Source organism: Zosterops lateralis, assembly GCF_965231275.1.
Source record: "Zosterops lateralis genome assembly, chromosome: 12".
Classification (NCBI taxonomy): Eukaryota; Metazoa; Chordata; class Aves; order Passeriformes; family Zosteropidae; genus Zosterops; species Zosterops lateralis.
Window position 1 is genome coordinate 4,047,373 of NC_139772.1, and position 27,251 is coordinate 4,074,623.

The window sequence follows — 27,251 nt, forward strand, 5'->3', positions numbered from 1 at the left end:
CCATGATGTTTTCACAAGGAGATAAAAACCAAAGCTGTGTGTTCTGTCACTGTTTGAGTCTCTTTGCAGATAAAGCCTTGTCTTTACTCTAAGGGTGTTATTATGTTTTTCCTGCTCTGACAAAAAAATGTTATTAGATAACAAATCCACGCACCACAGAAATAAATTCCTGAGATTTTCCAACGTACACCGAGCTCAGAGCTGAAACTCAGAATTTTCTAGAATTATTTCCAACGGAATTCAAGTGGCTGAGATTTTGAATACACATAATTGCACCTCTCCAGATGTTTGCACAATAGCTAAAATCCACACAGCAGTACTGCAGAGACAGGAAATGACCACGCAAAAAACCAAATTTGTCCTGGGCTCTTTTTAGTTCCAACCCTTCCTGTGCCGCTTCTTTTTTTATTATTTTTATTTTGCAGTGGTTGGTGAATGCAATCACCCCTCGTGTCTGCAATGAGAGGGAAAACTTTTCCCACCATGGGAAGTTTTTTAGCACAGTGTGGCCTGTCACAGATCAGTGACATTTGTGGAGGACTGTGGAACCCAAGAGCCAAACACCCCCTTTATTGTTCAGTGTACAAGTGCACATCTTGCTAAAAAAAATTAAGTTCAAAAACCCAAATTAGGTACTCTGAGCCCCTTCATTCATTCTTGAGCAATTCTTATTTGCTGCTCATTTTCTTCCCTGCTCATTATTTTCTCCCAGAATTGTAACAAGATATAAATTTCTTAGCTTTCACCTTCCACTTGCAGCAGATATTCCTTTTTGCCTACAAGTCTTAAATCAGCTGTTACATCTTTGAGTGGTTACCAGAAGGCCCGTGTACAAATAGGAAATGTATTCATATGCAAAAATGCTATAACCCTTTTCCAGTGTTCTCCAATATTTATCGGAAAATATGTTTAAAATGATATCAAATATTCCAGAATGTTTTCTGCAGTGCATTGTATGATTTGTTTTAAAGATACTGTCGAGTATTTCCCGAGATGGGCTGCACAGAAAATGGGAAAGTGTTGAAGAAGTTGCCTTTCTCACTCCTGTTTATTGAAACTTAGAATGTTCCGTTTGATCCATTACACTTATCAGTAATAGTCTGAATTACACTACGTAAGTTTTCTTCCCTGGATGGGATTGAAAAAGACAGATTTTAGTCAAACTAAAGCACACGGCATCTTCTGCTTATCCAATTCCTCAAAATGCCATCTAAATTCTTAATTTATATTCCAAAATCTCTGTCAGTTTTCGGTCTTCCATCTTCATAAAACAAAAATTACATACTGCTTTCTATCATTTCTGGGATGAAGAAAGAAAACCTTATCTTGCTTTATCTATTGGAAATGAACATCCTCGGTTTAATTTAAACCCATCTCTTCAAGTGGGAGTAACTTACCAAGTCACTGAGATCAAATCAAACTCCCCTTTGCCTCCCCAAAAATAACATTGACATGTCAGATCATGCAATCAAATCCTGTTTGCCTCATGTGGAGACTGATAAACTAAATATGATGTATAAACTTCAGGGGACAAATAACAAGCTGATACACTGATGCTCCTGGAAAGCACAAACCAGGCAGGAGTTTCTAATAAAACTTTTTGAACTCAAATATTCAATATTCTGCTCCTCCCACCCAAAAGGAGACAAGACTTGCTTTAAAATTGAAAAGAAATTCTGCTGGTTTACACAATGTAAATAACAATTTATATATATATATATATATATATTTATTTTTTTTTTTTAAATACTGCTTCCTTCCTCAAACCAAGCTTGAGACTCCACTGGCAGCTGCTTTAGTAAAAGCTTGTTTTAATTCCATCTACACCTTTCCACGTGATGGGATTGAGTTTCTGTGCTGAGATATGGCATTCCCAACAAAACCATATGAAAGTCCATGTCCCATTTTCTGATTAAAGGCAAGCCAGTTATAAAATTTCTTTCAAAGGACTCTCAATCCAAAAAAAAAAAAAACAAACCCCAAAAATGAGAGAACCAACTGGATATACGTATATAGATTTAAGTGTATGTAAATCTATGTTCCCAGTATTTCAAAGATCCCTTTCAGACAAGAAATTTCAAACCCTCCCTACATCTGGTGCACCCAAAGAACCAAAGTTTTGAAGAATTTCCCTTTACCTGAAGACACTTCTGGAAAAACTCAGGCAGCCCTTAACAAATCAGGGGAGATGGCAAAACCCCCAAAGGGTCAAGGATATTTGCTTGGTTGGTGTTTTGGGGTTTTTATTTCATTTTGGGGGTTTTATTGGGTTTTGGAGGGTAGAGGGTGCGTTGGAAATGTTGGTGCAGTGTCGTTTAATGCAAACTTTATATTAGGTTAATAAATAGAACTTTATATTAAGTTAATAAATAAGCTGCCAGGCATTATATATGCTTGAAAATATGAAAAAATTGTTTGATCTAACTCTGTACCTAAGTGACAGGAGGCTGGGGAGGGGATTATCCCAAGCAGATGGGGTAGGGAAGGGTTCCCCACTGCTAAATAAAAAATATTTCACATGCTCTGCTCAGCCCCGTGGCTCCATCCCAGTGCAGGCACAGCCAGAGCCAAACTCAGAACAGCCTTTAAAACTTTCTGATCAAACTTAGACCTTTCTGCTCCTCACAGAAAAAAAAAAAAAACAAAAACAAAAAAAAAAAAAAAAAAAAAAAAAAAAAAAAAAAAAAAAAAAAAAAAAAAAAAACAACCAACCCAAACTGTTTTAAAGTGCTGGACTCTCCTAAGTGAAGCCCAGTGTTTTCTCCTGGGAAGCTCTCAGAGCCATCTCCTCACTCTCCTCACTGCTAAAAGCAAAGCTTTTACCTGCTGCTGTCCCAGAGTGCCAGCCTCGAGCCTGACAGACAGCAGCCTGCACAACCTGGTGATTATTTCTCTTTTAAGGCAGGAACATGATGCCTTAATGTGATAATTAGGTCATGGTGAGGAGTCAAGAGCCCAGCAAAAAGCCCTCCCATCTCCAGTTCCCCCCTCAGCTGCCTTGGACCTGCTGCAACTTCCCAGGCAAAAATCAATGGCAACAACTTTCGAGTTGTTACCTCAGGAATTTCTCATCAGTCACCTCAGAAAAGCCTAAATCAGACCATTATTACCACCAGCACAGATTTTCCTGCCTTTCCCCAGTTAATCACATTAGTGGGAATCTTTGGGCTTCCAGATATTAAAAGTGCATTTTTGACAAATTCTCCTGAAAATTCTCCCTTGTTTCAGCACTTCCCTCCCTCATTTCTGCACTTCCCATCTCTCTAATGGTTCACTGGGAAGGCAGAAATCCCCTGGGAAAACTGATCTCCCTCCAGTTTGTCTCTCCCAGGAGTTCTGTATTTTACCCAGGCTACATTAAAGCACGCAGGGACAATTCAGACGTTTGTAAGACAAGAGGAATTAGAGTAAGGGAAGATAATGCAGCCAATACGATTCCTGTCACTCCTGTGTGACACAGCCCTGCATGACAACACGACTCAGAGCATCACTTCTCCTCAAGTCACCCCTTTCTGCCAAAAATCTGAGTGCAGGCAGCAAGGTGCCACTGCTGAGCTAAATGTCAGAGCAGCAACTGCTTCACTCCTGGAATTTTTTTCTAATTAAACCACATATTGTATTTTATTATTCTCATATTTTTCCTCTCTAAGTTCTCCTGAATTGCTGCCTGGATGGCCATTTAAAGCTGCCTTCCTGAGCTGTGTGGAGCTCCACTGCCTGGTGTCAAAAAAGGATTTTGGCAAAGCAGAAATTATTAAAAAGTGAAAGATTTGGCCAAACATCTGGATTTGGCCAAACCTCTGGATCCCTCAAGGGCTGGGTCATTGTCTCAGCACAGAAAGCCACCACCTGTGGTGGCCATGGAATATCACTGTTTGTGATATTTAGATGAAGATATTAATGAAAGAAGTTCCCATTAGAAGAGGCCTGGAAACTAAAAAATTAAAGTATATTGGAAGGAAATTTAATTAGGATCTTTTAGTTCATCAGAGGGCTGTGGAATGAGTGTGAATGAACTTACAGGGCTACGGAGACTCGTAGCTCCCAGAGGAATATGACTCTACAACTTTCCTTCAACATTTATAATGAAAATTTAGCTGGGAAAAAAAAAAAAAGTGTGATAAACCTAAATTGAACTGAAGCAGCATATCTAATTTTTACAGTCTAGTTACTGCTACTATCAAATATTCATTTCTCCCAACAAGCAGGTAACTATGGCAACAAACACACCATATCTGTATGAAAAGGTGCCAAGAAACAAAAAAAAAAAAGTGAAAATCTTTACATTTATCTCAGGTTTTTTACTTTCTTTAGAATTACCAGCACTGTTATCAACCATTTAAAATATCAGCAAAGATTAATTTAGTAAAATATTATGAAGACGCTGAACAACACAATGGGAAGGATCCCACTGCTCTCTGAAAACTGCAATCAAAAGTAATTTCCAATTAAAATACTTTCTGACAAGAAGAAGAAAATTAATTTAAATTTTAGCTCTAGGACGAAAGGAGAACGAGCAACGTCATGTTTCATTTTCTTCAGCCTGTCACTTCAATTCTCTTTTGAGGAGGACTTATTTTCAGATGATATAATTACAATCCCGAAATGGCATTTTTAAATATACAAGACAGATGTTTATTAAGTTGAAATACACTTGGAATAAAATTTACTATTTCTCTTTGCTGTGGAAACAAAAGGATTCTGGGCCTTTTCTCTGTTGCTTAAAAGTTCCTTAAAGCTGGAATATTCTCATCACTGTTAATGGAATTATTTCTCATTTCAAAGACTGAAAGTCTCCTTGCCATGGCACTACCACACATCTCAGGACTTTAAGAATCCTGAATTCTTAAAAGAATTAAATCAAGAATTAAATTATTCCTAAATAAATTAAGAATTAAATGAGCAGCGTCAGGCAAAATATTCTGAAGATATCAGAGGTTGTTTGCCAAAGAAGAAAATTCACCCTTCAGAAATACTTCTCCCTGTACCATCAGCCTACAAGGGAAAATTCATATTTCAGCATTTTAGATGCAGGGATCTATTTGGGGGTGGTGGGATAATGTGGCACAAACTCAAAGTGTTTACAAATTACTTTTCGGAGCGAGCGATATCTTCTCTTAAAAGTGATTTATCTCTGGTCTCCAAGGAGGCAGCTCGTACTTGTTCTGCAGGGAGAATGATGCTTTATGGATTTCCTCTCAAGGAAATAAAGTTTGCTTTGGGAAAAAAAAAAAACCACTAAGAAAAAAAGAAGAAAAAAAGAAAATAAAAGGCACAGCACAAGACAGACCTAGTTGAAGATGTCACAAGCAAACTATAAAAAGGAATCAGCAAAACTGATTTAGGGGCACAAAGAGCAGCACTGTGATCCCTGCCAGGGTGTCGCCCTGATCTTTTTCAGCTTTCTGATTTCTGCATTTTTGTAGTGGAGTTTCTCACAGATTTTCATGTAAACAAAGTGATGTTATTGTAAACTGTTCTTATTTATCATTCCTCTCTTGAGGAGGGACAATTGATGGGCTTCTAGTTTGACCAGTGGGGTTGGAGGAGTGTCAACCTCATTGCCCAATCCATGATCATTGTCCAAAATCGATATAAACCAGAGTAAGAAAATAAACTTCTCTCTTTTTGCCCTGATGACCTGACAGAGTGCCTGTCATTCATTTTGTGTCCTATAGTGACACCAGGGCATGCAGGGATACTACAGCAAGGGGAGTTCCATCATCTGGGGAACTCTAACCTGCATCAAACGAGCACAAAATGCACAGAAAGAACCAGGCTGGGCCTTCTGTACTGGAGGGAACTTTGTGTCCACACTAATCCACCACATAATTGGATGTCTTCATTTACGCCTTAGATTTGGAGGTTCTGCAGGGTTTAATGTACGTAATACAGGTGGAATGGACAATATTTACAAGTTGGCCACTGTCTCGCCAGGATGTTCCAGCTGTATTTTAATTAAGACTTCAATTTTTGAGATTTGTTTAATGGACAAAAATTAAAAAGAATCAGGCAAAAAGTTCTGTGAATGTTTTACAAGTGGAACTCCAGTCCAGAAGAGAAGCAGAGAGAATTTGGTTAACATGACTCATATTTATTCACATTGTGCCTTCTCAAATTACCTTTTAATTGATGCCCTGCGTACAGAAACAGAAAACTAAAAATTAATGTCATACACTAGATAGACTAAAAAGGGTTTATTTTCACCTTGAACAGAGTTTTATAAAACTCTGCAGTGCAGACTGAAAACTAAAAGTTGAATACACACACATATTAAATTAATGTTATTGTAATTAGATACTCCAACAAAAAAAAAGAGAGTTAAATTTGGGTAGAATTTAGAGAGAAAGAAATTTCCCATTTGATGGCATTAAGATACAATCTCCTACAAACCAGCATATTTTAAATGATTTTTGCTGCATGCACTCTAAAAATAGAAAGTCATAAGAAAACAGGAAAGATAAAAGAAAGTGAAAATAAAATGAGAAAGATGTGTCTGTTGTCTGATGACATTTGGGGAATCAAAAATAAAATCCCATTGGTGCTAGAGGAATTATCCCAAAATAACACACTGGGAAATTGGAATTATCCTAGCAGAACTAAAAATAACCACCAACATATTTGAAAATACTCTTTTCGTGTTAAAAAAATATTTAAAATCAGATGAAGCATCTCTGGGGTAACTCTTGTTGAGTCCAAGCTGCAACTCCACCAAAGTAAGCAATTATTTCTATAGTGACTTTGAAGTAATTCTATTTATTTATTTGATTTGTGCTGGTTGTAGACTGACCACTCCCAGAAGTTTTCCTTTCTGCTCTCTTCAGCACTGAGCATTCTGGAAGTACTGATATTTGTGTTGAAAAGTCAGGCCTTGGGGATAAAATATCCAAAAGTTTTGTTTCCAAGCATTAACATTGCTGCCTCCACACTACTTCTATAGCAGCAAGTTCATCTTGTCCAACCAGCAAAAACTGTTTGGAAATGGGAAACTTTCAGGAAAAATTTGGATTAATCAATAGTGACACACTTCTGACTTTTGGAGTCGTATTCCTTGGCCCCAAGCAAGGGCTGAAAAACATTTCAGATTTTTCTCACCTTTTGGCATCTCTTAGTCTACATGGATAACATTAATTTTCAGCTTTCTGTTTATGCACTCACCCACCTCTCTCCCTGAACTGAAACCACCATTCCAAACATCTACAAAACATGTGGTGTGTTCCCAATCTGGAATTTCTAATTATTTTATAATTTTATTATCTTCAGGCATAGATAACCTTTGAAGATCATCGTGCTCCTGGTTCTAGCAGAATATGTGCCAGCATTCAGCAATTAACCATTTAGCAATTAACCAGCTCCTCTGTAAAATCTGCAATTAGAGGTTTTTTTATTCTAAGTCCATCACTTCTTTTCCCTTCTTAGACAGACATTTGTCACAGTGGGATTTTCACATCTCAACATCCATAAAGCAAATATTCCTCTCTCTCTTTTTTTTTTTTTTAATAAAGAAACTCTCACCAAAAAAAAAGACATTTCCATTATCAGCCTCTATTCAAAATATGTGGGCAGCCGATATCGTGTTTTGTGTCACTCTTTGTAAGTGCCTTGAAAATGATATTTTATAAAATCTCTCTGCAGTGCATCAGTGTCAGAGAAACTCAGGATATTTGGCGGAGTGACATTTCTAGAGGATCAGAAACTATCTGCCACAGGAGGAAGTGATACCCACACTCCTAACCCAAAACATCAGGGGGAGAATATAAATATTTCTTAGTGCAGCTACAGGGAGCTGCAGGTTTGGAAAAAATCATGTGGGAAATGTGGAGATTTTGCAGGAAGCAAACGATGAGAGTTAAAATGATGGTTGGAGCCATCAATAGCTCAGAATCACGAGTGCCTAACACATGTGGGGAATGAACAGCCACTAATCCACCTAAGAAATAAATCCAAGATCCTGATGAAGAACCAGGAATGCTCCTTCTTCCCTTCTTGGCAGGGGGGAAACACAGACTAAGCAAGAAAAAAAGATTTGTTTGTGAGATATCTTGGGATTCCTTGGAGAGGAAGGAAATATCCTTGCAGAAGCTCTGCCTTTAAGTGGGAATTTATCCCACCTGCAAGCTCCAGGTTAAAAAGTGTGACAAAGATATCCAGCAATTATCCCAGATTGTACTGGATGAAACTGTTGGAAAGCTGGGAGTTTCAGCTTTCTGTGCTAACAGGCACTGACCCTCAAGAAAACACAACATTTGACCTGAGGCTGTGGAACAGGCTTCCAAAATTGAGTGACAGCACCGGGATTGTGGGTTGGAATAGAAGAAACCATAAAGGAGCTGCTGCAGGAGGATGTTGGAGCTGCAGGAGGATGCCCTGGGGGCTGAGATGACCAGAGGATCCCAAAGTTGTTCCCAACCAGCCAGTGTTCAAAACTGCAGCAGACACAGAGAGGCCAAGGTGGGGATTTGGGGGTTTGGCTCAGGGTTTGTTCCAGGGGAAAAGGGAAATGCAAAACACAGAGTACAGGCAGCAGCTTCTGCAGGGAGCTTCTGTTAATTCCCAAAGACACAGATGTGTGTGCTCATCCAAGGGCTGCCTTTTTTCCACAGGTGGGATTTTCACATGTTGTGCTCCATGTTGGGAGGAAAAGTCATCCAGGGATTTATCTGCCCTGGGCTCTGGGTCCTGCATTCCCTGCCCAGGAGGAGACAGGAACATCAGCTCCCTGTGAGCCTCTGCTGCGATAGCTTCATCCCTCATGGATTTTTACAGAAAAGAATCTCTGCTCCTATTATTGTCAGATAATTTTCTTCCTTTCTTTCTTTTTTTTTTTAATCAGACTATCGAACTATGTGCTGAATTAAATGAAATCAGAAATTATCTAACAATGTCATGAAAGATTTGTAAGAATTCTGCCACTACAGCTTCAAACAGGTCAGACTTTTTTTAATGATCATACACATTCTCTCATGTTCTCTCAATAGGAGCTTTTCCTGCCTGTTTGTAACCGGAATCATACTACTCATATTTTGACATATAATTTCTACTTTTATTTCTCCTTTGCACAGCTCCTTTCAAGATTCAAGAACAGGTTAATGAGCTTTCTCATCAAAAACATAATAGGAATCAAACTGGTAAGAATTACTGGTAAACTATTTTTTTTTTCTCACTGCAGGCATTTAAGCCTGAAAATACAGAAAAATTCATCATAAAATTAACTTTAAATATGATTTTACATCTCACTAAGAATCACTTTCAATCTCTCTGTTCATTTTTCCATAAGTAACATTATAATTGGAAGATTTTTTTTTTTTCCCTCCCCATTTCTAATATTTCAGATAGAAAGAGCTATGGAATATTCCCTGAAAAGAGACCAAAGGCCCTGGAGTTTTCCTTTGACTCGAGACCCTCTGCTGTTTATGTTTACAGGCATCAGAAACCAGAGTGTAAGAAATGCATTAACCGAGGGGAAATGGTGAATACCTTGTTTATCTTGTATTTTAAGCAGAAAGAAATATGAGATACAGCAATATCTGCTACTAAAACCCCTTAAACCATAGAAACTGAGGTTCAGCTCTGGAATTTACCGTTCTGCAAAACAAGTTAAAGGTGTGCAAGTGGGAATTCTGTCAGAGAAGACAAGACAAAATGATACAATTATTCCAACTCAGAGCTGATACGCTCCAAGGTATATGTTTTCCCACAATTGCTGTAAATATGAATATTTTAGAGGTTAATACAAAGATCAAATGTGGAATGCATTTGCTGAAAAGATTAATATCTTTTCATTAAAAATGAGAGTGCACTGTTGGTTCAGCATTTGCATTTAGATCGAGTAGGTAATAAGTATATTGACTGCTTAAGACACCTATCTCCAAAATGGAAAACATGAATAAAAAGGGTGGTGTCCATGTGCAGGAGTGGACGAGATTTTTCTATTTCCCATTCAGAGAAGTTGAGCCCTCTGAACCCGAGTGCTGTGATTTATTCCTGCCAGCAGAGCTGGTTCATGCTGTAAAGAACATTTCTGTCCCTGCTCCACGCCAGCACTGGGCTGCTGAATATGGATCAGGGGGGCTGATGCTGACTTGAAAAATTGCCACCCACTGTAGAGTCATGCATCACTCACAGCCAGGAGAGGCACTGGCTGGTGTTAAATTCGGATTTTTGCTCTGGTTGTGGTTTCAATCCCAGAGCCTTTGGTTAAGAGGGTGCAGCCAATTGTTGCAGGAGCATAAAATAGTGTTGGGACCTCTGGACATGGTCCTGTCCAAGCCCCAGCCAAGGCAGGAATGTTGTTCCATTCAACAAGAAAAGTGTCCAGGTGGGGCTGGGATGTCTCCACACCCTCCCTGGGCAGCTGTTCCCTGCTCTGCCCCCTCCAGGGAAAATTCTTCCTCATATTGAGGTGCAACTTGTGGTTTAATTTATGGCCATTGTTCCTTGTCCTGCAGCTGCACCACAAAGAGTCTGGGACCCTTCTCTTGTCACCCACCTTGGAAATATTTGTAAGGATTGATGGGATCTTCCCTTCTGCAGAGTGACCAGCCCCAGCTCCTGCAGCCTCCCCTCATCAGGGAGATGCTCCAGACCCCAAACCAGCTCCTCTATTGTGAGCAGCTCACACCAACACGAGCACCAGGGGCTGATGTAACCCCAGGTTCCTCACAGCTCATGAAAAAAGGCTTCCAGCTCCATTTTCCCAAGCCATAAAGAGAGGAAAAAGCATTTGTGATGCCTTTTGAACCCCAAGATTGGTTCAAATGGTCACACTACCCAGCAGCTCCTTCCTGACCTTGTGGAAGATCACCAGAGTGAGCAGAACACACATTTCACTCACCCCAGCCTAGCCCAGGGTGTGTCACAACCACAGAACACCTGAACTGGTTTCCTTGAGGTGTTTTCACACGTGTGCCAGCACACAGATCAGTGTGCAGCAGACAGCTCCAACCATTTGTTAACTTTAACTCAAATTAAGCACAGCAGTTCCTATCGAAAGCAGGTTACTTCTCAAACTGTGAGAAGTAAATATTTCACTTAAGCAACTGTGGTGACAGCTTTCTTTGAGTGCTTTAGTCATGAAGTTCATCCAAATCACAGCTCCTTCCCTATAGAGCAGAAGGGTCTGTGACAGTGGCACAACAGCATTGTGGGCAAGCACAAAACCCAATTCCTGACCCAGAAAGGAAATTTCAGAGTTGATTCTACAAGACCACAAGTGTTTTCTTCACTTATGCACATGAGGAACATTATTTTCCTCTCACTGCAGGGAAGTGTCACTTTGAGCTGGAGTCTCCATCCCTGAAATTTAGGACGTTTCCTCAAGGTTTCTTTCCAACTTCTTTCCCCTCCCCCTGTTTTTCTTGCTTTTTCACTCTCTTTCCCTGTTGTGCTCTATTTTGTGTCATTTAGACTGTATACTTTGATGGAGGGCATCCTTCTCCTCTGAATTTATGAATCAAAATGTATTCTCCAACGGATACCTGGAGGTATAATTTGCCCCCTAACACTCTTCAATCTTTATTACTGACACATTCAAGGATGCCTAACTCCCACAAGGAAAAAAAAAAAACCAAACAACCCACATTAATCTTCAAAAATGTGTCCTTACCTGCCTTCTGAAAATGAAAATGGATGTTCTTTGAGAAATTACCTGAGTTTTGCTTTAAACCCCCAGGATCATGCACTTTTGGAAACAATTTTGAATCTAAAAAAAAATTATAAATAAAAATCTGCTGGTGTGTAAATACAAATCCTGCAGTGTGCTGTTGCCTTGGAGGCAGGAGGAGCTCCCTCAGAGTGCTGCTGGATGGGCTCTGGGGGGTTCCTGCAAACCCTTTTTGTGCACTCAGGACAGAAGGGCTTTGTGTAGGTGATCCTCCACTATGGAAACAGCTCCAAAATCACCCATCCCTGCCCCATCACACACCCAGGCAATTCCTAGCACATTGTCCTCTGGGATGCCAAGAAAAGCAAGGTGAGAATTGCTGAGATAAAACCATTCCCGTCTCACAAATTCCCCTTCATGAGGATTTTGTCCTCCATCTCCAGTTTGTATCCTCTGGTGTTTCACACCTCCCAGCAAGGCTTTCAGGGGAAAGAACACTCCTTCCTCCTGTGTTTCTACAACATATTTCATTCAGAATTCTGCCAAGGAGCCAAAACTAAGGTTTTCACAGGTTCCCAACAATCAGGCATCAATATCAGCAGTTATCCTATGCAGAGAAATGGCACATGGCACCCACTCCAGCTCAGTTGTTTTTTTTTTTCCAGAAAACCAGTCAATCAATCCTGATGATGTGTAGACACCTTATTCCCTAAGCAGGAATCCAGTCAGACATTTCTTCCTCCTAAACTACTCAGACATTTCCTACTCCACGTTTTACTCCCCTCTATCCCCACCTCACCCAGACAATTTTTTATAATAATTCAATTTCATGAGCCACACAGAAATATATAAGAGTTATTTATATAACATCGATATTAAATTGGTGCCCAGATTTTTTTTTTTTTTTTTTTTCAGTAGAAAATCATTAGGCAGGTTGTCTAAAAGCTGCAATTATGGTTAAAAATAGAAGTTATACATCTTTAGCCATGAATGGAACTCCACAGGTCTGAAAAAGGAGGCCTGACCACCATTTTCTACTCAAGATTTATGGGCAGGAAAGGGAAGAGGCTGAACCCACAAAGATGACAGCATAGAGCATCTTGTGAAAAACCAGAAATTATCCTTTTCCCCAAGCCTTTCCCTGACAAGACAACGTGAGACTGGATTTTAACTGCAGATAATCCTTCATTTTAGTGTTGAAATTATACACAGCCCTACGTTTTGGCTTGTGAACCACCCAGATCTGGAACAACAAGAATTCCTCTGGAATTTCAACAGAACGTAGTTTGTCACGTCACCTTCAAAGTAAAGTTACAGAATTGATTATTGTTAAAAACCATGAGGAATTCTGCTCTCAGGATGTACCACCCAGCCATAACAGCCATTCAGCTGAGGCCAGGGCTCCTGCATGGAGACAGCATCATTATTTCATGAATCACCAGTGACCTGCGGAAGGCACTGAGAACAGCAGCCATGTTCATTCCCTTCCATTGATTTTCTAATTTTGAGTAAATTGGTTTAATCTGGGGAATGGTTATCTATGAGGAATAAAAATACCTAAAATTGTCTTTAGAACGCAGTAAAAAGCTTTTGAACTGAAACAATGAATTTGGAAGGGAAACTTGAGAGGAGAAAAAGGCAGCGATTTCATAAACTTTAACTTGGGCACAATTCTGTGGGCAGCCACCCAAACAGGAATAAAATCAGAATCTCTTTAAACTTAAAAACACAGACCTACAGGCCCAGATCTTAGTTTCACCCTTAGTTTCACTGCACTGTGTGCTGGTCTCTGCCTGATTTACCCATGAAATTCTTGCTGCTGGGAAACCCTGTAGAAAAAACCACCCACCTAGAAAGTGAAGAGTATGGGCAGCATTTTCACCTGGTAAAATGAAAAATAATGTGCTGAATATTGTGAATATTGGACAGTTCTGAGCCTAATCAATTTATGAGACAAGCTCAGTGACTCAGCACACGCCTGAAACATCCTCAAGAACAGAATTTGGATGTCTCCAAGAATCTAAGAGCACTCAAGGCTACTTCATCAAAGGAAATTGTGATTTACAGTAACTCTTTTTGGTGCCAAGATTTTATATATTCTGGTATCTAAACCTTTGGATTAACAGATTGGCTCCACTTTATTATCTTCTGAACATTAAATGATCATACCTCAGCTTTCTTTGCCATCAATTTATGCTCTCATAACGTTAATGATCTCTTATAAGTGTAGATTTCAGCACTATGGCAATTCACCTTAAAGCCACTTGAGGTTTACCTGTTCCTTTCCTACCCTTTTTTATATTTTCTTTTTTTTGGCTATGGGGTACCAAGTTAATTAGTTCATTAAGTCCACTCATAAAAGTACTCTGGGAAAGATATAGAGCACTAAAATAATAATCTCAGAGTGGGCTCTATGCACAATTAGCTCTGGGTGTCAATTACTAACTCTAAACTGAATTCCACTTAATCCTGAGATCTTCTCTCTCACCACACAACACTAAATGTCTCGTGCCAGATAAACCCTTTTTCTGACCCACAGAAGGGGCTCCTGAGAGGTGTTTTAAAGACTTTTATTCCATATTCAGTCTCATGAGAAGGGTGAAACATATCTTACAATTCACTCCATCACAATCAGAAGCCAAACTATTTCCTAATTACAACACATTATAAGCATTTTTTGACCCATCAGCTTTTGCCACTCAATGTTGCTAATGCTGATAAGCCAATCATCTAAAAATATTCCTTGTAGGACCTACTACAGTGTATCTTTCATAGTTCTATTTCTCTGAAATATCTAGTCTATTTGTAAGGTCATGATCTGAAACTTGTTTCTAGTTCAGTTTCTCTCTCAATGATGTCTGTCCTATTCCATAGCCTTCCTAAGTCAACACACCTTATCTCAGAGTTTGCACACAGATGCACAAGACTGTGCGAGCCTCGTGTCAGGCTTTGAGAATCCTCTACAATTCCATTCCCCACAGTCTTGCACAGAAATTATGAACTACCAGATTTATAAGCACCAAGCAGAGCTTAGAACTTCTTAGATCCAAGTAAGAAATAAACAAAACTCTTAAAAGACTCCCCTAAAAACAATCATCTGAATCCCCACACGACAACATTCAGAACCTCTCCTCGCGCCCCAGGAGAAGAATAGAGGCACAAGACAACTGGAGATAGGACAGTGCTGGCTTACCTCCCTGTCCAGCAGCGCTGGGGACACCACGGTGACAATGTCCCCCTTCTCTGGGTCGATGTAGAACATGTTTGGGGAGGGTTTGGTGGGGGTCTGTTTGAGGATGTTGTAGCGCAGGAGGGCGTTGTCCGTGTTGGCGTCGTCGGCGTCGAACGCGGCCACGCGCATCACGGTGGTTCCTGGGGAGAGGGGCACACACAGCAGGCACTGAGCAAAAAAACCTCTCAAAAAATCTCACAAAAGCCCTCGCAAGGCTACCTGTGTCACCCTGATCTTTCCAGCCTTCTGATGTTTGTATTTTCTGTGCTGGAGTTCTCACAAGTTGTTACATAAACAAAAAGTGATGTTTTGAAAACTGTGCATTCCTTCCTGCCGGGAGGACAAACTGATGGACTTCTAGTTTGACCAGTGAGGTCAAAGAGGTGTCAACCTCATCCCCCAATCCCTGATCAAATTCCAAAAACGGTATAAGTCAAAATCCCAAATAAACTTCCCTCTTTCTACTCTGACACCCTGATGGTGTGAGTGTGGTTGTTTTCGTGTCTGTTTAGCGACATACCTGGACAGACAGGGGTTCAATCTGTGAATATCCCATCAACACCAACACCACTGAGTAGCTGCACCTGATATTTGTGCTTGTGTTCATATTATCTTTACCGGTTACTCAGCCAACTGAAGGTTCCTGTGCTTTAACACAAATTCCCTGTCTGTGCTTTGAAGCCATCCACATTTCACTACATGAACTAAAGGTGCATGATGCTGTTTTACACCACAACGACACAAAGACTCTGACCTCAGAAGGCTGAAAGTGACTCCTTTATTCATGGGATGTGTCTTCTTTATATACTATTCTACATAGACCAATTAAATTGGTGAAACAAAGACAAACCTCTTCAATCACATTGGTCAGACCAGAGGGACATCAAGAAGTCCCTCCTAGGGAAAGAATGTAAACCAATTTTACAGCTACTAGAACATGTCTCTTGTTTACAAAATATTCCCTGGGAAAAGAATTTCAGAAAACTAAAACATCTCAGGCATGAACCAGAGCTACAGGTGTATCTTTCCCACTTTAAATTCTGCAGGCAGAAAGTCCACAGATGGCTACAATGAAAACAACAACACTGAAATACCAGGAAGGTCTCTATTTGCATGGTAAAGTGTTGCAGTTCAGAATGTGTTGGATGTAACTTCTGTCAATAAGAAATGTTGTAATTATTAAAGCCTAGATTGTTCTAATTTGAATTTGTACAAATTTATGAGCTCATTTTATGAACATCAATAAGCCCCCTATCTCTACTGTCCCAGTGCTGAAGGTTTCTCTGACAGGAAACTCCCTGAACTCACAGTTCTGCTGCAGAGTGCAATGAGGGAAATGCAGTTCCTCGCACAGATTCCCGAGTGCTGTGCAGAGGAAAAACCTCCCTCTGCTTCTCCATCACAGTTAACAGAGAGAGGAGTGAGCTGCTGCCAGTCCCATGCTTAGCAGGGTAGCACATCCTGCACCCCTGGATCAAGGATTTTCCTCTCCCTGAGACAGGCCAGAGGCTGACACAGCCTGCAAAATTCTGTCAGCGCTTTATCAGCTTTGTACAGTACACTGAGAAACAAAGGAAGGGTATAATGAGACACCTGGGCTGAGCTGTGACATCCTCACCCCTAGACCTGATGAATTCTTCATCAGTTCATCTATAATTGTAAAGGTAAGCATTGGTTTGAAAAGCAATCTGATTAAATAATACATGGTCACAGCAAGATTGAATATTTCTGGTAATACTGAGCCGAAGACAGAATGAGGTTCTACCAAATAATAACAAAGCCATGATCAAATCAAGAAATTAATTTCAATTGTGAATCAATGTTAAGTAACAGATCAGTGTGAGATATTAGCAAATTATAAAGTAAAGACTCTAGGAAGAGATCCAGTCTTCAACCTAGAAATTCCAGCTGAAGCAGTTTATCAGATTCCATGATCTACACCCCATCCATTGGAGTAACTTTGCACTGACACCATTATCTCCTGTGTGAATCAGAGTGTCAGAGGGAGCCATAAATCTTTGTTACAGATTAATTCCTCTGTGGGAACTCATCCTTTCTTTTCCCCACAGACTGGGCAAATATTATTTTAAACTATCATGGTCAACACATTTTAAACACAGTATTTTCATTTCTTTATAGATCTGTAAGACCATAGGATCTCTTTTCAGTTCTCACAGAGACTTCTGTGGCAAAATGAATACAAGAGGTTAAAACCTGATACAGACAAGGCCTAGACATTGGATTGCAAGTGCCTCAATAACAGAAATATATATCATTCATGTGCAGTGAGTTTATTTGCTTTCTGAAGGTCTTGGATTTAAAAAATCAAATAAAAATGAAATATTGTGGTAAAAATAAAAACAAACCCTGTCTCATGTGTAGACTGATATAACAACTGCCTGCTCACTGTTAAACAAACTCAACTTGTTTAGGTACATATCTTCTCTTTTTTTTTTTCCCCTTTTGTTGTAGCTCCCAGAGTAGAAAGCATTGCCTCTTCTTGTAGTGACCTTGAATATAAGCTCTCAAAGGTTTTATTTCATCTCTGCTTTGGGCAGAGTTACCCCCTTGAGAGAAATAACAGAGACCTGACAGCATGTTGGTTTTATTCAGCAGTGATTAAAGGTCAGACAGCTCAAAAAGAAGCTTACCACTGGATACCATGCCATGTTTTCCAGTGCTACAAGATGATCCCAGCCCTGATATTTTCACCTACTTTGAAGAAAAGGGAGAAAAGAACTGATATCTTTTTTTAAGAATTAAGATTCACCCTCTTTTCACAAGTACAGCACAACGTGCTGGTTTTGGAAATTTGTCACATTTTTGAGAAGATTTTTTTGTATCAGTGTTAAATAACATGTTTCACAAGGGTCTCCCAATCACAAGGTTTCAATGAAATAAATAAAGGCAAATCTTCAAGGGATCTCAAAGAGTGCCCAAGTTCATGTGAAATTAAGTAGGTTTCAGCACACAATGGTTTCCTGAAGAATGCACTTTGATAAGATGCCCTACTCAAGTACAGCAGACAACATTTTGAATGAACACACAGGTGCTATTATTATTAATCTATTAGATGACTTGATGCTCAGCAGAGATTTAGAAACTTATTACAATATATATTAAAGTAGAAATCCCATTTATACAGTTGTCCTACTGAAATATTTCTGATGATAAAACAGTGAAAGGCACACGTAAATTTTAAGATCTGATTTAAATCCCCTAATCTCTCGTTACTCCGGCATAGAACTGGCTTAACACAATGGCTGAATCTGATTCTGATTTGCCAGCTGCAGTTCTTTAACCTTTCAACTCACCAGACATTATCTTGTTCCCTGCAATCATCCCTTTGGTGCATACAGATAAGAATTCCAGCTACTCAGAGGAGCAGAATTTTACATTCATTTTGCATAGAGATGCCAGCTCCAAGAGGAAAGCTGGATGGAATTTGATACCTCTTTTTTTTTTATGATTCTTCTCTCAAAAGTTTTGTGATATTGGTTTCTGGCTACCATCAAAGCAGAATTTAAACTTAATTTTAAAGTTATTCCATTCTCACAAGTTCTCATAATGTGTAAAAATGCACATAAAATGTGGGGTTGTCTTTAGATATTGTTATGTATTAGCACAGGGTGTGTCTGTTTTTCGTTTGGGAATCAATACAGAAAACTTCCCCCCGTGTGCTTTGTATTTGTAGCTGATGGCTCAAAAAAGATCTTCAATCCAGCAATTAAAACACCTGGAACCCTTTGGAGAAATCTGACAGCTACATTCCCAGGGAAAAAAATCCCTAACCTAATTGAGGTGTCCACAGAGAGAACACAAATAAATTGGGATTGGAATAGCACAAAGGAGAATGTTTATATAGAGATCTCCTTCTTAAAAGTATAGTGGTCCAAATGTATGTTTTGAAAGGCTCTGCAACAGGCATCCTGTCCAAAAGAGCTCCATTCAAGATGTACACTTCTTCAGTATTTCTCCTTCATCATAAACTTTTATTCTTCATAAAAGATTCATTTCCCCAGCCCCGTAAACCGACTACATCTAATTCAGTGTCATTTTACAAAAACTTCCATTCCTGGCATCAATCAAATGCAGCTGGCTTTCAAACCACAAAACAACAGCTTGCTGCATTATCATGTTAAACAATATATATAAACTTATCAGGCTGGGGAGGGAATGTCTGCAAAATCAGCAACTTCTTCGTTGTGCTGCTGATGCACAGAGATCCACGGAGGAAACTCTCTCAGGAAGCTGCAGTTGTGTCTTGGTGTGTGTCAATATTCAGGGTTTATTTGTCACACTTTCTGGGCAGAGTCCCTCAGAATTCCCAGAATCAGGCAGAACCTCCCAGAGTTTCTCCTTGGTCAGACAGATCCCACTCCCATTGCTCCACAGGCTGCAGCCATCAGTGCTGATTATCTGAAAATACTGGCAAAATCTCCCCTTAGGCACCAAGAGGTAAAATATAACACAATGCACGGTTTTGGAACAGCGGGTTTCTTGGGAAAATCTCTTTGAGATTTTGTTAATAACCCCTTAATAACCTGTCTTTCCTTTCCTTTCCTTTCCTTTCCTTTCCTTTCCTTTCCTTTCCTTTCCTTTCCTTTCCTTTCCTTTCCTTTCCTTTCCTTTCCTTTCCTTTCCTTTCCTTTCCTTTCCTTTCCTTTCCTTTCCTTTCCTTTCCTTTCCTTCCCTTCCCTTCCCTTCCCTTCCCTTCCCTTCCCTTCCCTTCCCTTCCCTTCCCTTCCCTTCCCTTCCCTTCCCTTCCCTTCCCTTCCAGATGTCAAGAGAACATAACTACTGATTTTTTAATTATTTACTATATGCAGCTGCTGGGTTTAAAAGTAGAACTGGAGAGGGGTGGAAGTGAGGCTTATCTCTGGCCAGATAAAATGTGAACAAATGTCTCAAGCCTACAGCCTTAAGAGAAGACTGAATTTGAAGACCAACAAATAAAATATTAACCAGTTTAAGGACTGAAAAATTCCAACTTTATGAGAGCTACAGAGCTCAAAAACTTCACCCACGGAGTTTTCTCAGCTGACTTTTATTCTTTCTGTGGTTCTCTATGTTCAGTACATTAAACGTTTTCTACATGTGCTACAAAAAGGGCTTATTCTCTTAATTAACATAATTAAGTTAGTTGTGGTTCCACCTTCTCCACAAGTTCAGCTGTGTCTCCATACAGGACAACAATCAGATGCACAATGGTGTATTTTCCAAAAGTACAGCTATTTTAACCCAAGGAGGACAAAGAGTGAAAAATGGGATGAGGAAGGAAGAAATCAAGAGGGTTACCTACATCTCTAGAGCCCAACTTTCAGAAACTGGAACAAAGCAGTAAGCCCTCCTATGTTCTCATCAAAACTAATTACATGTTGGATTATCATTTTGTACTTTTAGACAAAAGGCCCCAAGGGAGCAAAACAAATATAAGAAGAAAGGTCTATTATGGTTCCAATCAAGGGCATTTGAATTGCAATTATGTGTATCATTAAAAACTCCAAGGCCTTGCTCAATAAAGACATTTAGTGAGAATTATTGAGTTTAGGCTTTGAGCATATCTTACATTTGTATAGGGCAATAATTTTCTAGCCTTTAGGTCTTCCTCACATTCTCTTTTTAGATGTCTGGCAGGTTCTTTTAAGCTCTAAATTAGGTGGTATCACTGGCAGTACTCTGGGAATGCCACTGTAGTGCAGCCAGCAGGACTGGAAGGGTGAACTGGTGAACTGTCAGCTGTGGCATGAATAACAAACAAACTTCTCCCAGCACACAAAAGAAACTTCAGTAATATTAAATAGAGATGAAGAACTGTCAGGAGCTGTTACCATCTATAGAGAGCTAATGCAGTCAGAAGCATATAAATCGAGTAAGGAATAATGGGGCATTCCCAGCTGAATGTTATGACAGAACAGAGATGATGTATGGGCAGGTCAACCTTTAGCAATAGTGGTATTTAACCTTTTTTCCCCATGAGCAGCACGGTTGTTTTGGCAGAATGAATTATTCACTCCTGGGATGTTTGGAACATGACTTATCCACAGCCCTGTCCCCAGCCAGGCTGCAGCCACTGTCACACTGTGGGAACAATGTGAAGAGCTTTCAGGTGTTCTCTGCTCCGGGCCAGACACTGATCTATGAAATGTCACTGAGGGAATTTGCATTAGCTGCAGTTATGTGACATGGATCTCGCTTTGGTGTGTTGCATTTTGTCTGCAGTGCTGGGGATGGTTCCCTCTTTAGGGTAAAATCGTGTGGTAAAAACGTGGAAAGTTGTTGGCCTCGCCAAGGATTCCCAAATTGTGTTTATTGTCTGTACACACCAGGTAATGACATTTTGTGGTAGCATATTCACACTGAAATTTATCCCTATTTTGTGCAGATACAAGAAACTGTGAAGAATGTAATTTATTTTTTCAGAACACCAACATTCCCTTCACGGATTTTGTGTTGTACAAAACTCATGATCCCACAACAAGATAACCCACATTTTAGACTCTGTGCATCTTCCCACACACAAAGGAAAAAACAATTAAAAACAAATGCATGAAGATTTTTGCCTTATAGACTTACAGATAGCATGGAACAGGTATTTGCATGAGGAGTAAAATCAATGAAGTCTAATTTCCTATCTGGCACTGTCCAAAAGTTCATCCCCTGAACAGATAAGGGAATGTCTTTTAGAGGGATCACAAAAAACTGACCCACCACAGCTCTGCCTTCCCCTCAACAGCTCTCCCAGTTCTACTCCTCTCTGTTCCCCCTGCAGCAAACCATCCTTCCTTGCCCAGGCAAGGGGAATCCTTCACATTTGTTCATTTACAGTCTCTCCAGAGGGGCTAGGAACTGCAAATTTAGTAGAAGAGGACTTAGGACAATGGAGATGCAGCTAAAAACACCCCCGCTATTCTTCCTCCAGATATAAACAGGCTGCAGGTTCAAGCAAATCATCAAAGATTTTTTTTTCTTAACCATGGTTCTCCCTAAGTAAAAATGTCACACTCCCATGCCTGTTTCCCTTTTGACCAGTAAAGTTTATTAAGAAAAGTCATGAATTACTTCTTGGCTCATGACCACAAGCTATAAAACGTCCCACTGTTCTAATATTCTAAGTGCCAATTCATAACATAATCTTATATGTCAGATCACATAATTCATAAGGCAATATAACACATTCCCTTGAAGTAAATGGTTTAATGTAAATGATGATATGCATTGAACATCTCACAGCAGGCAGACATGACAGAGCAGTGATTTATGAGGGAAAGAATATCTATTCAACACACAAAGAGCAAGATTCAGCCCCAGGCATGAAAAACACAAAAGGCCCACGTTCTCTCTGGAGTTTGGCTGGCGCTAGGAATCAATCAGGGAAATCACAACAAATCGAGAACGAGATGAGACGTTTCAACATCATTAAAATCAACCCCTTAAAAACAAGGCAGGACCGCTGTCAAAAAAAGACACAGAAGCAATTTTTTCTTCTTTGCTGAAAGGTCAGGTGCAGAAACTTCCAGAACATCAGTGGAACTTATCCCCATAAATGCATTTGGCCACCAGTGCAGCCCAAATCCCACGAGGGGTTTGGTCAATGCCAGCTGAACTCCAGCTGCACCAGGGGAAGTGGAGGGTGCTGAGCTCTTTCCTCTGCCTTTACAAAACCATATATAAAATTTTATAAAACTCAACACCTCCTGCCCAGAGTGCCCTGCTCAGACCCTGAGCAGGGTCTGAAGTGCCTGGCAGCTGAAGCTTTTTGTCAGAGATGCTCACAACCCACCTGAGGCACCGTGCTGCTTTCCCAGGTCCCGTGGAAAATTGGAATTGCCTGCAATCATTCAAATTTGATTTCAGGCATATGCAAGCTGTTAAAATGCAGATGCAGACTTTATAGTCAAGGGCAAGCAGAGAGCTTACTAAAAATATATATTCTGCACTTATTTCTATTTCATAATCCAAATGTTTTCTTTTAGCTTTTCTTTACCTTTTTCCTTAACAGTTTCCTTCCCTCTTTATCTGAGTGGTAGAGCTGTGGCCAGAGCAATGCAAATTGTTAACAGACAGCAATTTTTAAAGTCCTATAAATAAATGAGACCTGATGTAAATTTCAGATTCAGAAATGCCATTCAGATCCAGAAATACCCATGAGAAATTACCTCTTGAATGTGGTAAAAAAGCTTCCCCTAAACTTCATGACAAAAAATAAACCAGGAAAAAAAAAAATTAGATTAATCATTTAACTTTATCCCCACAAAAAAGAAGCTAATATCCAGTTTCTCCCAGCCTCTAACAGGGTGGCATTCTTAATCAAGATAAATGTAGAAAAGCAAATAGAGGCTTCAGAGACTTCACTTAGGTTAGTAAAAAAATATTGACAATTATTTGCATTCTGAACTTCTGGGAGAGAACTGACCATCTTTCACTTCAAAGCCACCTTCATCTTGTCTCCATCCAGGCCTGTCAGGCAGAATTAAATTCTGAGTATTTACAGGAATGGCAACAGACCCTTCTCTTAGCCCTTATTAAACAAAACTGCTGATCACTGGGAACCCACTTCACATCCTGCAAGCCAGGAAAAACTCTGGATTTGGAGACCAAACTGCACTTCCCAGTTCTGGGTAAACAGCTCAGGTATATCTCATCCCACAATCCCACAACCCTTTCACAGCACCAATGTCCTTTGGAAAGGAAACTTGGGGCACTGGTAGGGAGGGAACAGCAGTGTGTGTTCTAAATCAGGAGTATATTAAATTGAACAATGCTTGATAATGAAAATGAGAAAAATATTTTTTCTTTCATTCTACAGCAAATTATTCCAAACTGGGGAAAAAAAAAAAAAAAAAAAAAACAAAAAACAAAACAACTCAAAATAGAACAGTGTAGTGTATGGACATTAAGTGTCTATTTTTTTAAAACACTAAAAATTACAGTCAGTGAGAACTGGGTAATAAGAAGCCCAGGCTACACTCTGTGTGTAAATTCTGCATTTGTTCCAGAAAAACAACAGAAGGGAGAGATTTTCCTAAGAAGGGAACATCTTCACAGATTTCAATAATCTTTTGATCAGGGCCACACTCACAGATGGAAGATCTCATTCCATAAATTACCTACTTTTGTAAAGGAATTGACTGACTTCTAACAAATATAAGAAAGGCAGCAATTACTCTCCCCTGTCTCAGCGGGCTTTAATCAAAAACACGTCATTACTTCACAGAAATCACTTTGCACTGCTCTTCTATGTCCAAGTCAGGTACCCTGGCATCCTTCCTGATTAAAAAGTAATAATATTATGTTTTAAAAAGATCTCTTAGTGCAAGGTCAATCTCCCCTGATTGGAAATGTTTTTTGAGACAGTGGGCCAGAATTTCTGTTGATCTAATCCAGCCCAGCACTACTAAAGCAAAGATTTATCTTAAGTGAGGCTGTGGAATACAGGATTGACCTTGAATGTCTGTATCAGGTATTACACAGCATTACATTGCCTTTATTCCCTTTTTACCACCCTAATTTCTCACTTCAATATACGTGAAATGAAAGAGAAAACAAAAGGATGATCTGTGCCTCCTTTTTTTTTTCTCCATTGGACCCTTTGCCTTCTTGCTACCAGCAATTCCCACAAGTATCCAATTTTTCACATAGGTGTAGGGGTATGAATATGCAGCAGACTTCAGCAATTACTGCACCTGGGAAGTTCTCATCTTTACTCCTGGCCTGTTAACTAATATGAACTGCTTGTGCTTTAATCTCAAATCACAAAGTGGGAATAGAACTGGAACACCCAGCCCTGTTCCCCCTGAGTCTGTCACTGGGACTCTCAGCACCCACATCAATCCAAAATTAACCCAGATGAGCTGAGGGTGCTTCAATATTACAAAAGCAGTGCTAATGAAAGAAGAATCAGATGTCCTAATGAGGAGGCAAATCATCTCCCATGGCTTCTGCCTTCCTCTGCAGGAACCAGGGCACACACTTAATTCTGATGGATTATTTCATCTCTGTATTGATTTCATCCTCAAGTCCCAGCCATTTGATCTATTAAACATCTGAGAGTTTTTATCTGAGGGATAAGTGTTTCCATCATAATACAGGATCTTTTTAGGTGAGTTTTGTTTTTCTTTCCCCCTCCTTCCGCAGCTGAACTCCTGGATAAATTATTTGGTTAGTCTTGTAGTGTCTGCTCTGTTGAACTTATTTAAATTCACCCTGCCTGAGCAATATTTCATAATGGACTTCACTGCTGGATCCAATAAATAAACTGGGCAACTACTCCCTGTTCTTCATTCAGAGAATTGCATTAAGCCCATTGCACTTTTCTGGATAAATCATATCACAGATGCAGTCATTCCTATTAAAACTGCAAACAAAAGTGCAATATTTGATTTTAAGGTCTCAAAGTAAGCGTGGAACAAATCCTTTAGGATCATAAGGCATGTCTTGGAAAGATATCCTTAGAAAAGATCCATTCTTCCCCCATGAATTATCCTGAACCCAGTTCAACAGTTTCCCACTGTAAAGGAGCCCACAGGAGGAAGGATAAACACCATCAGTTATTCTGGAAACTTTCACTTCAAACTGGTCAGCCTTTAAATCCAGTCCACACACTCATTCCCTAAGAGCAATCAGGAATAACAGGAGATGGAATTGTTTCCTGCCTTTTTCCCCATCTTGAGATCGAAGTATCTGCACGTAGAAATCTTTGCAGCCCTTCTTCAAATGATCTTTTTTTGGTTAAATTATATTTTAAAGGCACTGAGGGCTGAGTTTAAGAAATGATTCAGATGCTGCAAGAGTGTGCTCTGTGATTTTCAAACAAGCCCTCGAAACTGTCTTGTATAAATCACAGGCTTCATATCCATAACAAGAATACAATTTGGGGTGTGTGATATATATTTTCAGTAGGGATCCTGATATTCTTTCCTGAATTAAGTAATTAATTAAATTGCTGACTTCAGCAAGTGTGATTCATTTTACTCAGTTACAACCATTTTAAGATCACATATCCAATCTTTTAGGGTTCTTTTATAGTCACTAAAGAGGGACTGGCAATTTTGGGTGCAGTTCATCCCATTCTAACATAAAAATTTAAGAAATGTGAGATAAAGCATCTTCAGAATTGGTTCATTCTGGGTGAAATCTACCTCTGAGAAGACACCAAACTCCAGGGTGTTTAAAAGATGTGTTTTAAATTATCTATTAACTTTGCCCATTCCCACGGGTGTGGAAAGTAGGGTCAGAATAAAATGGTTCTCCTGTGGTTTTGTTCTCCAGGAGCTTTTCTCTCCCCTTCTCACGACTGCTTGGGGCTGGAGGGATCTTTGTGCTGCACAACTTTACAGCCTGAACTGAGCCCTGCTCAGTGGAGCCCTGCAAGGATTAAAAACAGGCCAAGATATCCCTGGTTTTATTCCCTTAAAACTGATGCATCATGTTGGGAAGAGACCTTAAACAACAAATCAAGACAATTTTAACTCTGTGTGTAATTGATTTAGTACTGTAAGGGCTACATGATGTCCCTGCAAAGAAAATATGAGCGGGGAAAAGCTTCTGTACGTCATAAACCATCTAAATATTGACTATGGAACTCCTTAATGGAAAATTAATAATTAAGCACAGGACAGGTCACGATAGATCACTGCCAGCAATTGGGGACTTTGGAGATCATAAAGATTTGTGGAGCTGTGTGCAAATATGGTGTCATTAAGTCAGAGGCTTGCTTTAATTTAATCCATTTATACTTTATAAATGCACATATTCCTTCTCGGACAAAAAAGAAAACAAGCATCAGTCAGTGCCAAACCGTCCTAAGAAATGAGACCCAGAAAGAGATTTCCAATTTTCAAATTTCTGGTTTTCCACTGGGTACTTTTGCACAACCCTCAGCCTGAACACATTTAAAATTCAAGTTTTCAACTCAGAGCTTCAATGAAATACTGTCTCTTGGGGAGAAGGTGGGTCTGGTCCATGAGAGGGATGCTCTGGGTGGAGCCATCACAGGTTGGTCCATTCCACCCATCCCCTTTCCCTGTTTGAAATAAACTGGAAGGCAAAGAGGACTTGGGAGCAGACACAGCTGGTCCTGCCTTGGGTTCCCTATTGGCCCTCACAATTTCCAGTGCTGAAAATGTCCATGCCAACATACCACAGGGTTCAAAGGCAATCTGTAAACACCTTCTGTCAAACCCATTCATTGAATTTCCCTCCAGCCTCAGTTCTGTTATAGTTTTGAGTGGAGCCCTGATTCAATGCATGGAAGAACGAAAATTCCAAATGATATCAACCTTCAGGGCACAACCCCTGAGAGCTCGAGAGGATTTCTTCCATGCAAAAAGTTAAATAATTAAGTAAGAAATATTTTACTTCAAACCCCTGTGATTCATTTGTTTGTTTTCCTGGTAACTTATATGAAATCCTCCT

The 27,251-nt window shown here is 39.7% G+C and overlaps 1 protein-coding gene across 6 annotated transcripts in view; it reads right to left on the reverse strand.

The window, feature by feature from the left end:
• Positions 1-27,251, reverse strand: part of CDH13 (cadherin 13) — a gene marked incomplete at its 3' end in the record, with an annotated part of 461,247 nt that overhangs the window by 123,256 nt on the left and 310,740 nt on the right. For all 6 annotated transcript variants that reach the window (XM_083870235.1, XM_083870236.1, XM_083870237.1 and 3 more), the window contains one exon: positions 14,796-14,974. In XM_083870235.1, the coding sequence (XP_083726361.1) occupies positions 14,796-14,974 (179 nt within the window). The remainder of the gene's footprint in view (positions 1-14,795; positions 14,975-27,251) is intronic.